General features: G+C 46.2%; 1 protein-coding gene across 2 annotated transcripts in view; it reads left to right on the top strand.

Moving 5' to 3' along the window:
- The window catches only part of UBLCP1 (ubiquitin like domain containing CTD phosphatase 1), a 76,671-nt gene that overhangs the window by 22,355 nt on the left and 37,837 nt on the right, over positions 1-16,479 (top strand). For both annotated transcript variants that reach the window (XM_068098436.2, XM_078769871.1), the window contains exons 5-7: positions 4,025-4,140; positions 8,917-9,015; positions 10,391-10,428. In XM_068098436.2, coding sequence (XP_067954537.1) covers positions 4,025-4,140; positions 8,917-9,015; positions 10,391-10,428 — 253 coding nt within the window. The remainder of the gene's footprint in view (positions 1-4,024; positions 4,141-8,916; positions 9,016-10,390; positions 10,429-16,479) is intronic.

Consider the following 16,479-nt stretch of genomic DNA (forward strand, 5'->3'; position numbering starts at 1 on the left):
CATCAAATGGACGAATTTTTAATATATCTCGGCATTTTCCCGTCTGTTATTTCGGGCGGTGTATGACTGACCATGCCGCGATTTAAACAAAATATATATATCTCGGCATTTTCCCATCTCTTATTTCGGGCGGTGTATGACTGACCATGCCGCGATTTAAAAAAAAAAATCTCAATGGACTTGAAGTTACAGGCCTTTGAGAATTCATTTCGGTCTATAAAGGGCAACTTTCATTCGGATTTTCTTCCCGTTTTTTTTCAACCGAGTCTAAAACTATGTTAGCGACTGTGAAAAATGAAATGATATATCGAATTTGATTTGAAATAAAACTGTGTGAGAGAGGAAGACACCACGGGCCTACAAAACAGGCCTCAAGGCTATGCGAGTTAATAAAATGGTGGATATTTGTTTATATGAAGGCTCTCCCAGAATGGGTGGAGCTATGGTTCCCAGAATGGGTGGAGCTTTGAGGTTTTGTCTTCTCTGCAAAAACAAGAAGAACAAGAAGAAGAAGAAGAGGTGGTAACAACAACAACAGCAGAGGGCACTCTATGAGCAGCGTCTGCGACGCGGCTAAAAAGGCATTGCTAACTCCTCATGTTTTGTAACAAGCTCAGGATAGAACCGATATCATCTCGAGCGATGTTTCATCCGTATCCCCCTGGATTTCTCCAGACCTTGGTCCCAGCTTTCACATGTTGCTCGTTTTTATTCCTTTTGCAACCAGCTTCAGTTTACATGCCAGAGCAAGGGGTGAAAAGGAGCACCCATAACTACGTCTTCATCAGCGATGCTCTGTTCAGTCCGTGTTTGTAATCGGCTACCAGGTGTTATATGTTGTAATAAGGTTCTAACTGTTATGGACCAGTATGTTCATTGAAATGTGCTTGAAAAAGGTTACGTTTGCTGTTATGTTTCCTGTTAAGTCACAAGAACAACAACAACAACAGGACTGAAAAGCAACAGCATTTTGGAACGTGGGGATGAAGCAGAAAACAGGCATTGAGACTTATTTTGAGCTGCCACGCTCTGTTTTCATGGATGCATATCATTTTAAAACCGACATACACAGTGAAGGAGGAATCGGGGTCTTCTGTATGCGAACCTGTGAAGGTTTAATCACTCATCGATTCCTTTACCACGGCGGATCAACTTTAACCCACTATGCGCTTGTCTGTGGAGATTCAGCTTCTCTTCTTATATCTACCCTTTGAGGTATTCTACTCTGCTGAACCTCCTGAACTATTCACGTCACCTACGGTACCTGTCAGACATTGCATCTCTGTTATGTTATTCTCTCTGGCAACGATTTCAATGCTCCTTGTAGTCTCTCTTTTTCCACCATTTTGGGTGATTTGCATGCCATTTTGAGAAGACACTCGGCGTGTTGAACAGTGCGTACTCTTGGAGCTTATTCGTACCTCCAACTTCTCCAATCCTTCAACCAGATCGTCCTTTTCAGCTTAGAGTTCCCGACTTCCCGTCTTCATTATCTGTGGTGCAGTTTTGATGGTTGAATCGGATTTTCCTCTATGCTTCGGTGATTTGGGAATTCACCTTCTGAGGATGTATTGAATGTGACAGACTGACTGCCTGTGTCAGCTTAATGCATAGCTGAATTGCTGTATGTGACATTTTTACTTATTTAATTTGGGATTCTTAGGAAAGTCATTAATTGGTACATTTAATCAATATCGTTGTGCTTAAGGCAGACATTAGGGATTCATAAATATTTCTTACTAGCAGGTGTAGCTGGCGTTGCTCAGGGGGAAAAATTGAGAAGGAGGGGATAGCAGAGTTGGCAGGTGAGGGGTAGGAAAATTGCTGGGGAGGGGTGGGTAGTAGAGTTGGCAGGCTGGGGTGGGGTGGGGGTAGGAGAGCTGAAGGGCCGGGAAACGAGGAGAGTTGGAGCGCCGGGGGGCGAGGAGGGTTGGGGTGGGGCAGGAGAGTTTGAGGACTGGGGTGGGGCAGGAGAGTAGGAAGGCCGTGAGGAAGGGGCAGGAGGGAGGCACGGTTGGACCAGATAGACAACCATTGAACCCCAAACCCTACACTGAGGGGGTGGTATGCAGGGCTCAAACCCCAGGCAAAGAGCTTTTCGACCAAAACATAACAAATAATTGGCTGGGAGAAAGAAGTCAAATCCGACGCCGGGAGGGGGCGGAAACGGATAATGTCGAGGCCACACCCACAAACCGCTACAATACAATTTTTCATTTAATTTAGTGATATCATCATTAGCCATGGTCAAAAACAACGAAGTAGCCTATATTCAAGGGGATGTCCAATTTGGTCTATGTGTCAAATTTTGTGGCAATTGGCCAATCAGTTTGGGCATCATTGGTGTTGCACACACACCCACAGACACAGAGACACACAGACAGACAGACAGACCACACAAACACAGACAGACAGACAGACAGACAGACAGACAGACAGACAGACACACACACACACACACACACACACACACAGACAGATAAACAACACAAATACACACACAAACAGACAGACAGACAATCAACACAAACACACTGAAAATGACTTCTTTATAAGACTAGCAACGGTACCCGCCCTATGGGCGGGGCTTCAATTGGGAGGCCCAAATGAAAAGGCAAAATATCAGAAATTGAAGGCTTTTTATTTTATTTTAAACGATTCATATAAACATCCGTTTAATCATATCACACACAAATCATCAAAATCTAAACAGTACATGGCGCCCATTTTGAAAAAAGATTGAATTCTGCAAAACGGAAGCGGCCGCTACACGTCTTTCTCAGTCGCACGTTTATGTGTGAAGAGTGCGTGCCAAATCTGTAACACGGAAGCGGCCGCTACACCTGTTTCTCAGTCGCTTTGCACACGCTGCCATGTTACTTCGGAGCCGCACGTTTATATAGGAAGAGTTCGTCAGGAGTCGATCTACTCTCTCCTAGTACGTAGAATAAACAGTATTTGTAGAATTTCAACAAAAGCCACATCACTGTTCATATCGGTAAATATTATTCCATCGTGTTTGGAAAAACTGGAAAATTGGAAAACTTGGAAAAAATTGGAAAAACAATACAGCCTATTTTACTCCTAGGGGTCCCAGGAATACCCACCCAAAATATCGTTGCGATCGGTTGAGCCGTTTTTGCGGTACCTTTGAACGGACGGACGGACATTTGGTGAATTATAGTAAGATAACGTTACCCTTCTGTCTCCGGTCGTATGTTGGCTTCACCCTTAAAACAACATTTAGGACACATCAGTGTCTTTTTTTTATTTTCTGACGTGACACCCTCTGGGTTACCGGTGCACTCACTGCAGTGCCCTGAGATCAACACGCAACAGAACATAAGACCTTTTCACTAAAATTTCCAAAACCATTGGGCAAAGGTATCAACATCATCATTGATGATTGATTCAATATTCATGGAATTTTGTTCTTGAAATTCATGGAATTCATGAAATCAAAATTATTGGCAGGAATTGATTCAAAATTCTTTTTTCCGACAATGGACAAAAAGCAAAGCATCCTTTCTTCACAGGTGTTGAACACATTTGATTGGTTAAAGATTTATATTCGTGGATACTCCACACATGGACTGAAGCGGATGTAGGAAAATGACGACTGCAGCCATCAGTTTGAGCTCTGTACTGAGAAATACCCGTGCTGAACAAAATGATCGCTGTTGCTTGGACCTTCATTACTTCCATTGAAGGTTGGAGTATATGAGTCTGTCAAATTTAGAAACGTATCCAGGTTAAATTGTGGACGGTGAGTTCTGGAACATTTTATTTTTTTCTCACCGAAGGACAATTTTGCGGATACCTATTTCGTCTCGATACTCTCATTGCCATTGTAGAAAGGCAGGCAGCATTTCACTGTTCATCCCCAGAAGCAGGATAATTCCAGCAAATTTGAAAAGGTTCGACCAAAATATAAATCTGTCATGTCCGTACAGGTCGTTAACCTTGCTGTTAACTGTGTCTGATACACCCACATGACGGTTACTGTTTGTGGCCATATTTTCAGTGAGGAGAACTTGGCAAAAATTGCCCGCCGGGTGAAGGATTACCGCGTGGAGATGCTACACGCCCCAAGGCCTGGGAAGAAGCTGCTGGTGCTCGATATCGACTACACGTTGTTTGGTAGGTCTGACTAGTCGGTGTAAGTCGATCTGCATCCTGTACCTCAGTGGTGACGATTCTTTACCACCAGCTTAACTTTTACTGTCCAACCCCAGGACATTGCTACCCATGCTTGACCTGTGCACCTTGCACCTGATTTTCTCGATCGCTAGTCGTACCTGTTGATCCTGTAGATTGGGAATATTTTTTTGGATCAGTTGACTGGACGTGACAGCACTTTGGCTAGGTTTGAGTTTTTTTTTTTTTTTTTTTTTTTTTTTTTTTGTATACAAGATCGAGGCTCGTGAAAGAGCGAACATTAATCACACAGAAAGACAAACCGACACATAAAACATATAACATCGGGAGCGGTAGACAAGATGGGGAGAGAGGGGGAAGGACACAAACACAACATTTGAGAGCAGGGACCGAGAGACATGGAGACATCAAGAGATCTGTGGGAGGGAGAGGGCTTTGGGGGGGGGAGGCATGGGAATGGGGGTGGGAGAGGTATAAAACATATGGACACTGCCAGGACTTCCAGGAAAGAAGTTGGAATTTCAAACAAGGTGGATCTGGGGTGAATTAGTGGGGGTAGAAAAGATCAAGATTTTGGATGGGGGAAGATAAGAGATGGTGGTGAACAACTGTTTTAAAGACCTGGAGGGACCAGTGGGATTGAAGGGAGTGTGGGAGTTTGTTCCAGAGGCGGGAGAAAAGAGGAATGAAAGAGTGAAGGTGAGCAGAGAGCCGAGATTTCGGCAGTTTAACCATCAGAGGGTTGCTGGCAGATCTTGTGCGACCTGTAGGAATATTTGGGGGACAGAGCACAGAGAGAGCGGGGGGTGCAAGGCCGGAGAGGAGTCGGTAGAAGACAGAAAGGCCACCTACCTGCCTGTGGTGAGTGAGTGAAAGGCCCTCAGAGATAGCTTCATCGCGGCAGATTCCAATGATTCTGGAAGCTTTGATTTCAACAGCGTGAAGCCGAGCTAGGTGTGAGGCAGGAGCACCGGCCCAGAGGGGAGAACAGTATTCCATTGAGCTGCGGATGAAAGCCTTGTATGTGGTGAGGAGCTCAGGTGTGCCAAGGAAGGACTTCGCACGACGGAGGATGCCCAGTCGGCGACTGGCTTTGGAGGCCAGCTTGGAAATGTGGTTTTCCCAAGAAAGATCATGGCAGATAGTGAGACCCAAAAGCTTGAGCGACAGAACTTCTTGGAGAGGATTGTTGAGGAAGTAGATGGGAGGGTTGTCCAGTCGGTCTTTTCGGAGAGACATAGTCAGAGTGTGAGATTTGTCAGGATTGAAAGACATGTTCCACTTGTTTGACCAGTCTGTGATTTTGTCCAGGTCTTCAGAGAGTGAGGAGGCTGCAGACTGCCGATCTGAGGGAAGAGGAATGTAGCGGCAGAGAGTGGAGTCATCAGCAAAGAGATAGAGAGGATTTTCCAGAGAGTCGGAGAGATCATTGATGAAGACCAGAAAAAGCACAGGGCCCAGAACTCTGCCTTGGGGAACTCCAGCCTGAACAGGAAGGGGAGATGAGAGAAATCCATTCAGGGCCACACGTTGACTACGACCAGAGAGGAAGTCCGCAAGCCATGCATGGAGATTTCCATGGATACCATAGGAGGAGAGTTTGGTGAGCAGAGCTGGGTGCCAGACCGTATCGAAGGCACGTGATATGTCAAGGGAGACAGCTCTGATTTCCTATTTGGCATTGAGGACCTCCATCCATTGTTGAGACAGCAGAAGCAGCATGTCCAGAGTAGAGTGACCTGGTCTGAAACCAAATTGATGATCAGAGATCAAGCCATTGGAGAAAAGGAAAGATTTCACATCCGAAGCAATGATGGATTCCATGACTTTGCTGATAATTGGGAGCAGGCTGATTGGTCTGTAGTTGCAAGGATCTGTTTTTGCACCTTTTTCATGTAAAGCGGTAATGTTTGCTGATTTCCAGGATGCTGGCAGATGACCTTGAGAAAAAGATAGGGTGAAAAGAACAGAGAGAGGGTGAGATAGAGCGGCAGAGCAGGATTTTAGGACCAGTGGGCTGATGCCGTCTGGTCCAGTTGCAGAATCAGAGTCGAGATTCACCTTGTCAGGTGAATAACTCCTCCACCTTGTCAGGAGAGAAGGACACAGAGTCCAGGAGCAGTTGGGTTCGACTGGGAAAGGTGGGAAGAGAGAGAGATGGGTTTGGGACTAAAGATTTTGAGGCAAGCACAGAGTTGAGGCATTCGGCTTTGTCACGTGCGATGTCAACTGTGTGGCCATTTGAGGTAAGGGAGGGGATGGAGGGGGAACAAACACCAGAAACGGATTTGACCAGATGCCACCAGGATTTGGAGGAAGGAGACAGGTTTGAGAGTTCATTCTTGAGTGTGGAGAGATAGTGCTTCCTGGCACTCCTGAGGGTAGACACACACTTGTTCTGAGCTTGGTGGAAGGAACTGAGATTGCCTTCAGTTGGATTAGCCTTCCAGGAGGCAAAGGCAAGTTGTTTCAGGGCAACTGCCTCACCACAAGATTCAGTGTACCATGGACGGGAGGAAGGGTAAGACAACTGAAGACAAGACGAGATGGGATGAATCTGTGCATGAGAGAGAGCAGTTTGCTTTGGAAGAATTCCCAGGAAGAATTGATGTCAGAGGCAGTGGAGATGGGAGACCAATCCAGACGATTGATGGCTGCTTGAATTCCGTCCCAGTCGGCCTGCGTGAAATGCCAGACTCGTCGACGCTGAGGAGGCTCTCTGAGAATGGCCAGAGAGATGTCCACTTTGACAAGCACATGATCAGAAGAACCGATTGGAGCAGAAGAGAAGAGCAGCAGACATTAGCAGGGAAGTTTGTCATAACCAAGTCTAGAAGAGATGATACTCCATTGGCTGAGATCTGGGTCAGGAAATTGACAGATTGTGTCAATCCCAGTGAGTCACAGAAGTCCTTTGCTGAGGTGCCATGACTGGTGAGAGAGGAACCCACACCCAACAAGCTGGCATGATGACAGTTGAAGTCACCACATATGAGGAAGAGAGAGTTGGGATGAGTGGATAGAAGTTGGTCCATGTCGTCAGACAGTGAAATGTCAATGGAGTCATCACTGTTTGGAGGACGGTACAGAACACATATGAACAAAAGGTGGGAGCGGAGAGGAAGCCGTAGCCAGAGGTTCTCCTGGGGGTGAGGAGGAGAGAGGGCAGTGCAAGGAGAGTGAGGAAGAGAGTTTTTGATAAAGATAGCCACCCCACCACCAGGACGGGGCTCAGGTCTATCATACCGGAGGAGGGAGTAACCAGGAAGAGATATTAAGGAATCAGAGACATCTTGAAGGAGGAAAGTCTCTGTTAAGCAGATCAAGTCTGGATTGTCAGAAGCAACCTGTATGGAGAGATCAGTCAGGTTTGAGCGAAGGCCCCGGATGTTTGAGGTCCATACCGTTAATGAAGAGAGAGGGGGAGCATCGGGTATAGGACAGGGGAGGGGAGGAGTAGGGTAAGATGAAGGATGAGAGGGGGAGGTAGGGAGAGCAGTTGATAGTGTGTCAGAGATTACAGAAGAGTTCCAAGAAAGGGAAGGATGAGAAGCCTCTCCTCAGTGAAAGACACATGAAAGCCTGCGTGGAGTTTGCAAAAAAGGACCTAAAGGACTCTCAGACTGAGAAACGAGATTCTGTGGTCTGATGAAACCAAGATTGAACTGCTTGGTTTCCGTCTGGCCACTCTGCCATAAAGCCCAGATCGGTGGAGTGTTGCAGTGATGGTTGTCCTTCTGGAAGTTTCTCCCATCTCCACACAGAATCTCTGGAGCTCAGCCAGAGTGACCATCGGGTTCTTGGTCACCTCTCTTACCAAGGCCCTTCTCCCCCGATTGCTCAGTTTGGCCGGGCGGCCAGCTCTAAGAAGAGTCATGGTTGTTCCAAACTTCCTCCATTTAAGAATGATGGAGGCCACTGTGCTCTTGGGAACCTTCAATGCAGCAGAATTTTTTTTGTAGCCTTCCTCAAATCTGTGCCTCGACACAATCACACCAGATCACACCAGATCACACCAGAATCTGTGTCTTCCCTAAATCTGTGCCTCTGAGCTCTGCAGGCAGTTCCTTCGACCTCATGGCTTGGTTTTTGCTCTGATATGCATTGTCAGCTGGGAGACCTTATATAGACAGGTGTGTGCCTTTCCAAATCTTGTCCAATCAATTGAATTTACCACAGGTGGACTCCAATCAAGGTGTAGAAACATCTCAAAGATGATCAAGAAATGGGCAGCACCTGAGCTAAATTTCAAGTGTCATGGCAAAGGGTATGAATACTTATGCCATTGTGATATTTCCGTTTTTTCTTTTTAATAAATTTGCAAAACTTTCTAAAATCCTGTTTTCTCTTTGTCATTATGGGGTATTGAGTGCAGATTGACGAGGGAAAAAATGAATTTAAACGATTTCAGCATAAGGCTGCAACATAACAAAATGTGAAAAAAGTGAAGGGGTCTGAATACTTTTTGAATGCATTGTATTTCTCGAGACTATAATGGATACTAAGAAGGCTACTGATCTTTATCACTAACAAATATGGCGGCCTTCTCGTATGCATAGAATGAATGGTGTCGGCAAAAGCGCGACCCAGCAAGTCCGTACGGACTACCAAAAGTTATCATTATATTTATTTACTTGTTTTTAATCAATGGCACGTTTTCACAGATGGAGGTTTTGAAACACTAATGATTGAATTAAAGCCTTTATAAAATGCATGGCGTGGTCTTTTAAATGCCATTGATGTCACTCCAACCCGTAGACCACAGGTCATGTGCTGAATCGGGTCACGAGCTGATGCGACCTTTCCTCCACGAGTTCCTTACGGCAGCCTACATCCATTATGACATCGTAATCTGGTGTGAGTTGCCACCTCGGTGGAGTGAAAGAGGCATGCGGGCTCGGATGGTTGTTCAATGCTGGGGTAGATGATGAATGTTGAACTCATGTAGGTTCAGTATGTAGACCAATCCTTTATGACCAATCATCTGGGTATTGTTTAATTTATCTCCATGATTAAAATTACTTATATTATTGTTTTAAGTTCAATTGCTTGACGATTTATTTTCACGTGTTGCTTGACCTTACGTTAGTCATATTGTCCTTCAGACAGACCTTTTTTATTTTTTTAGCTCACCTGGAACAAAGTTCAGGGGAGCTTATGCGATGGCGCGTTGACTGTCCGTCAGTTAGTCCGTCCGTCCGTAAACACTTGCAACTTCTTCTCTGAAACTGCTAAAGGGATTGTGACCAAACTTGGCACAAATGATATTTGTTGTGTTGTGACTAAAGTTTGTTCACGACATTAAAATAATCGGGGTCAAAGGGGGTTTACCGGGGTCAAAGTGGATCCAGGTTTGATTCCCCAAAATAGGAATTTGCTTTTTCCTCTGAAACTACACCCACAATTTCGATGAAACCTGACCACAACCTTCACCACCCGTGTACCAAAGTTTGTTCATGGCATTAGAAATATCTGCCCCTTTACGGGGTCTACGGGGGTGGGGGGGGGGGGGGGTTCCCCCAAGAATAGGTGTTTGCTTTCTTCTCTGAAACTACACACACGATTTCGATGAAACTTCGCCACAACCTTAATCACCCGTGATGTACCAATGTTTGTTCAAGGCATTATAAAAATTGGGTTCTGACGAGGTATACCGGGTTGGGGGAGGGTGGGGGTTGCCCCCCAAAATAGGTATTTTTTTGCTTGTTTGTTTAAAGTCTTATGATTATGTTGGTATGATTCTTCATGCTGCCCTGTCTTCTAGCAATCATTGAAATTGGTTTAAAATACCTTTAGTTAGTGCAGTATACTGTTTATTCTACCAGGTGAGTGCCAGGGGTATTGCCCCTATATTTTTCTTTTCTTGTACAGGAAGCTCCTTGTGGTGTTTTGAAACATCATTGCACTTAATATTTCTTTATAATATCCTTGCACAGTTACGGACTAGCTGGATGGCCTGGAGGTAAGCACTCGCCTCTAAGCGGTCTAGCCTGGGTTCGAATCCAGACCCAGCTATAAACTGCCATCCCGGTGTTTAGGCCAAGCCTTCCTCGGCTAACCCCACACCAATGTGGTGATAACTGTAGCCATTAAAGAAGAGGATCCTTGCACATTTAGTAGGGAAAAAAATATTGTTTGCTTGCTTCTATATCTCCTTGATCCCAGTGGACCTAACCCTTGTTTCATTCCACCACCCCCACCTGGGCCCTTTTCCCAATTTTCCCACCAACAGCTGCCACAAGTATGAAGTGGATTGAGACCAAAATGAAGGTAAGCTTCACAGCCGAAAGCCAACTCAGTTTTCTTGTTTCTGCTTTCTCTTGCTTCGTTGGTCTCATGTACGTTGACCAATCCAGCCCAACGTCAGCGGGCAGGTTCACTCTCCCATTAACCCACGTGTCAGCTCAACCTTCCTCCGCAATGATCCTTTTGATTATTTTACCCGTTAACATTCTAGATTAGGTCACATTTTTATTGCGGGGCTTGCTCACCATCTCCCCGAATCGTGCTTTAGTTAGAGCGGAGGCTTCCTGCCCCTGCCATTCTCTTTAAGATTGGGAAGAGGTGAAGAAGATTTATCCATTGTCCCTCTTTCAATCCATGCTATCATTGCAGGTTGAGAGCAATGTTTCCTAGTTTGCAAAGAAAGCAGAGGACCAGGTTCTCCTCAATGATATTATTATTTCTGAAGTATTTATTTGTTCTTTGTCACACATTTCTTTGTTCTTGCAACACGCTGATGGCAGAACTCTTTCTAATTGAGAACTTAGATGGTCAATTGGGTCAAACGGATATCCATTATCTTCACCAACCAAATGCTTTAATCTGCAGCCTAATTACACAATGGATGGGCACGAGTAATAGCACTTTGATTATAAACAAATATATTCTAGCAGTCGTCACTCTTCCCAGTTTCCGGTTTGAATCCAGTAGGTCACGTCAAAGTGAATTCCGTGTTACCGTACAGATTGGGAGCCAGAAAACGGTCAAGCGTCACTTGGCTTGATCTAATTTAGGCCGAGCATTAAAGACACCTGATGTGGTCTTCTATGTGGCGTGGAGACCAATTGTCTCTCAACGGGTCCTTAAATGCACCAAATGAGCAGCTGCCATAGTCAGTATTCACCCGGGACCAAGTCAGGTTTATTACACACACTGTTCATTGGAAAGGAAACAAAAGAAGCAACACAGAAATAAACTAGATGGTATTCATAAAATGCTTACGCTGCGCAGTCAACTTGGCGCGAGCCAACTCTTCTGTTTTTTTTACATTTTTTTTTCTTTGATCCAATATGGCTGCCAGACCACATGAACGATAACGTCATAAATTTATATTCTCTAATATAATTGTTGTGCAGATCACGCTCAATAAATTTCAAACTGATCAGACCAAGCGTTTTCCCTGTCGAATTATGACGTCATAATTACGGCACCAATAACGTCATCGTTAACAACACCTATTCCCCATATGGAGTTCTTTACAATGAGCTATGTTTCAATTTTTTCCATGGAGCGGTTTCTGAGATAAAGAGGTGAAACTATTGAAACTATCTGAGATATTGAGAGATCTCGCGAAATCTGGAGACGACGTCACGGATTTTCGAAGCTCCACACGGTCTCCACATTTTCAAAGTTAAGTCTGTTCACAATTGTATTTTGTCGAAACTGTATTTATCTTTCGGTGTGTGAACCTATAGTGTGTCCCTTGGAAGTTTCTCGGTGTTTATCTTTCGTAAATTAATCGTTTCTGTTTGCCGCGTGTGAGGCCTTGCAGCCTCAGGCTTCCCCCGTCGAAGTTTGTTCCTTCCTTCGCTGTTTTGCTAGGTTTTTTGTTTTGATTTTCCCTTCTCCCCCAAACTTCACCGAACATCTACTCTTTGCCTAACGTTGAAACCCCCAACCCGCCCCCCCCCCCCAAAAAAAACAAAAAAAACTTTTATTTCCCTTTCTCCTCGTGTGCTTTTGTCCCATCGTGTGCTTTTGCCTCTGTCCATGTGCGCTGTCTCGCCCTGCCCCCATTATCCCTTTGCCTTGCACCTTTTGCCCTGTTCAAGTGACTCGTGGTGTCCCTCTCGGCTCCCTCTCCCCATTGGTATTTTTGTGAATATAAGATTGTTCTTCACGGTTTTGTTTAAATATGTTTAAACTTTCCCCTGGAGTGTTTTATTCAGTGGTATATTACAACACGCTGTTTTTCTTCCTATTTAAAAGGCTCCTTTCAATTTCCTCTTCAACTCATTCCATTTCAAAAAAAATTTCAATCTCTTATAATTCTTTCTCACTACATGCTCTAAATTCTCATTCATTCCACCCCTCCTCCATCGTTCTTAAACGGATCGCTAACTTGAAAATCACAACAAACCCAATTTGTTATAAATGTTCATCTTTCATTAATCATCCACTTTCTAAACTCCCCCCTTGCCCTTCCCCTCCTAAACTCCCCCCTTTCCCCTCCCCTCCTAAACTCCCCCCTTGCCCTTCGCCTCGTAAACTCCCCCCTTTCCCCTCCCATTCAAAACTCCCCCCCCTACCCCTCCTCTTCAAATCCCCCCCCAACCATCCCTCCCAAATTCTCCCTCCTCCCACCTCCTTCTCAAAGCTGCCTCCTCCCCACTTCGTCTCTCTTCTATCTCGTACCTCCACCTCCCCCAACCTTCTACTTTCCTCTGCCCCCCCCCCCCCCCCTCAAACAACCCCTCACTGTGCCTCATCCCATCACCATCAAACCTTTCGTCCTGCTCATTCTTCCCTTTCTTGTAACTTCTGTAATCTCTGACACACTATCAACTGCTCTTCCTACCTCCCCCTCTCATCCTTCATCTGACCCTACCCCTCCCCTGTCCTGCACCGGATGCTCCCCCTCTCTCCTCATTAACGGTATGGACCTCAAACATTCGGGGCCTTCGCTCAAACCTGATTGATCTCTCCATTCAGGTTGCTTCTGACAATCCAGACTTGATCTGCTTAACAGTAACTTTCCTCCTTCAAGATGTCTCTGATTCCTTAATATCTCTTCCTGGTTACTCCCTCCTCTGGTATGATAGACCTGAGCCTCGTCCTGGTGGTGGGGTGGCTCTCTTTATCAAAAACTCTCTTCCTCACTCTCCTTGCACTGCCCTCTCTCCTCCCCACCCCCAGGAGTAACTGTGGCTACGGCTTCCACTCCGCTCCCACCTTTTGTTCATATGTGTTCTTTACCGTCCTCCAAACAGTGATGACTCCATTTACATTTCGCTGTCGAACAACATGGACCAACTTCTATCAACTCATCCAAACTCTCTCTTCCTCATATGTGGTGACTTCAACTGTCATCATGCCAGCTGGCTGGGTGTGGGTTCCTCTCTCACCAGCCATGGCACCTCAGCAAAGCACTTCTGCGACTCATTGGGACTGACACAATCTGTCAATTTCCCGACCCGGATCTCAGTCAATGGAGTATCTTCTCATCTGGACTTGGTTATGACTAATTTCCCTGCAAATGCCTGCCGCTCTTCTTCTTTTTTTTCTTTCTTTTTTATGTATACAAGATCGAGGCTCGTGAAAGAGCCAACATTAATCACACAGAAAGACAAACCGACACATAAAACATATAACATGGGGAGCGGTAGACAAGATGGGGAGAGAGGGGGAAGGACACAAACACAACATTTGAGAGCAGGGACATCGAGAGATCTGTGGGAGGGAGAGGGCTTGGGGGGGGGGGGGGAGGCATGGGAAGGGGGGGTGGGAGAGGTATAAAACATATGGACACTGCCAGGACTTCCAGGAAAGAAGTTGGAATTTCAAACAAGGTGGATCTGGGGTGAATTAGTGGGGGGTAGAAAAGATCAAGGTTTTGGATGGGGGAAGATAAGAGATGGTGGTGAACAGCTGTTTTAAAGACCTGGAGGGGGGAGTGGGATTGAAGGGAGTGTGGGAGTTTGTTCCAGAGGCGGGAGAAAAGAGGAATGAAAGAGTGAAGGTGAGCAGAGAGCCGAGATTTCGGCAGTTTAACCATCAGAGGGTTGCTGGCCATCAGAGGGTTGCTGGCCATCAGAGGGTTGCTGGCCATCAGAGGGTTGCTGGCAGATCTTGTGCGACCTGTAGGAATATTTGCGGGACAAAGCACAGAGAGAGCTGCGGGAGCAAGGCCGGAGAGGAGTCGGTAGAAAACAGAAAGACCACCTACCTACCTGCCTGCGGTGAGTGAGTGAAAGGCCCTCGGAGATAGCTTCATCGCGGGAGATTGCAATGATTCTGAAAGCTTTGGTTTCAACAGCGTGAAGCCGAGCTAGGTGTGAGGCAGGAGCACCGGCCCATCGGGGAGAACAGTATTCCACTGAGCTGCGGATGAAAGCCTTGTATGTGGTGAGGAGCTCAGGTGTGCCCAGGAAGGACTTCGCACGACGGAGGATGCCCAGTCGGCGACTGGCATTGGAGGCCAGCTTGGAAATGTGGTTTTCCCAAGAAAGAACATGGCAGATAGTGAGACCCAAAAGCTTGAGCGACAGAACCTTTTGGAGAGGATTATTCAGAAAGTGGATGGGAGGGTTGTCCAGTCGGTCTTTTCGGAGAGACATCGTAAGAGTGTGAGATTTGTCAGGATTGAAAGACATGTTCCACTTGTTTGACCAGTCTGTGATTTTGTCCAGGTTTTCAGAGAGTGAGGAGGCTGCAGACTGCCGATCTGAGGGAAGAGGAATGGAGTGGCAGAGAGTGGAGTCATCAGCAAAGAGATAGAGAGGATTTTCCAGAGAGTCGGAGAGATCATTGATAAAGACCAGAAAAAGCACAGGGCCCAGAACACTGCCTTGGGGAACTCCAGCCTGAACAGGAAGGGGAGATGAGAGAAATCCAGTCAGGGCCACACGTTGACTACGACCAGAGAGGAAGTCCGCAAGCCATGCATGGAGATTTCCATGGATACCACAGGAGGAGAGTTTGGTGAGCAAAGCTGGGTGCCAGACCGTATCTAAGGCACGTGATATGTCAAGGGAGACAGCTCTGATTTCCTGTTTGGCATTGAAGACCTCCATCCATTGTTGAGACAGCAGAAGCAGCATGTCCAGAGTAGAATGACCTGGTCTGAATCCAAATTGATGATCGGAGATCAAGCCATTGGAGAAGAGGAAGGATTTGATATCTGAAGCAATGATGGATTCCATGACTTTGCTGATAATTGGGAGCAGGCTGATTGGTCTGAAGTTGCAAGGATCTGTTTTTGCACCTTTTTTGTGTAAAGCGGTAATGTTTGCTGATTTCCAGGATGCTGGCAGATGACCTTGAGCAAAAGAGAGGGTGAAAAGCACAGAGAGAGGGTGAGATAGAGCGACGGAGCAGGATTTTAGGACCCGTGCGCTGATGCCGTCTGGTCCAGTTGCAGAATCAGAGTCGAGGTTTGACAAAAACTCCTCCACCTTGTCAGGAGAGAAGGACACAGATTCCAGGAGCAGTTGGGTTCGACTGGGTAAGGTTGGAACAGAGAGAGATGGGTTTGGGACACAAGATTTTGAGACAAACACAGAGTTGAGGCATTCGGCTTTGTCACGTGCGGTGTCAACTGTGTAGCCATTTGAGATAAGGGAGGGGATGGAGGGGGAACAAACACCAGAAACGGATTTGACCAGACGCCACCAGGATGTGGAGGAAGGAGACAGGTTTGAGAGTTCATTCTTGAGTGTGGAGAGATAGTGCTTCCTGGCACTCCTGAGGGTAGACACACACTTGTTCTGAGCTTGGTGGAAGGAACTGAGATTGCCTTCAGTTGGATTAGCCTTCCAAGAGGCAAAGGCAAGTTGTTTCAGGGCAACTGCCTCACCACAAGATTCAGTGTACCATGGACGGGAGGAAGGGTAAGACAACTGAAGACGAGATGGGATAAATCTGTGCATGAGAGAGAGCAGTTTGCTTTGGAAGAATTCCCAGGAAGAATTGATGTCTGACGCAGTGGAGATGGGAGACCAGTCCAGATGATTGATGGCTGCTTGAAGACCGTGCCAGTCGGCCTGAGTGAAATGCCAGACTCGTCGACGCTGAGGAGTCTCTCTGAGAATGGCCAGAGAGATGTCCACTTTAACAAGCACATGATCAGAAGAACCGATTGGAGCAGTAGAAGAGCAGCAGACATTAGCAGGGAAGTTTGTCATTACCAAGTCTCGAAGAGAAGATACTCCATTGGCTGAGATCCGGGTCGGGAAATTGACAGATTGTGTCAATCCCAGTGAGTCACAGAAGTCCTTTGCTGAGGTGCCATGACTGGTGAGAGAGGACCCACACCGAACCAGCTGGCATGATGACAGTTGAAGTCACCACATATGAGGAAGAGAGAGTTGGGATGAGTGG

Source organism: Myxine glutinosa, chromosome 1 (genome assembly GCF_964187855.1).
Source record: "Myxine glutinosa chromosome 1, kmMyxGlut1.1, whole genome shotgun sequence".
Lineage (NCBI taxonomy): Eukaryota > Metazoa > Chordata > Myxini > Myxiniformes > Myxinidae > Myxine > Myxine glutinosa.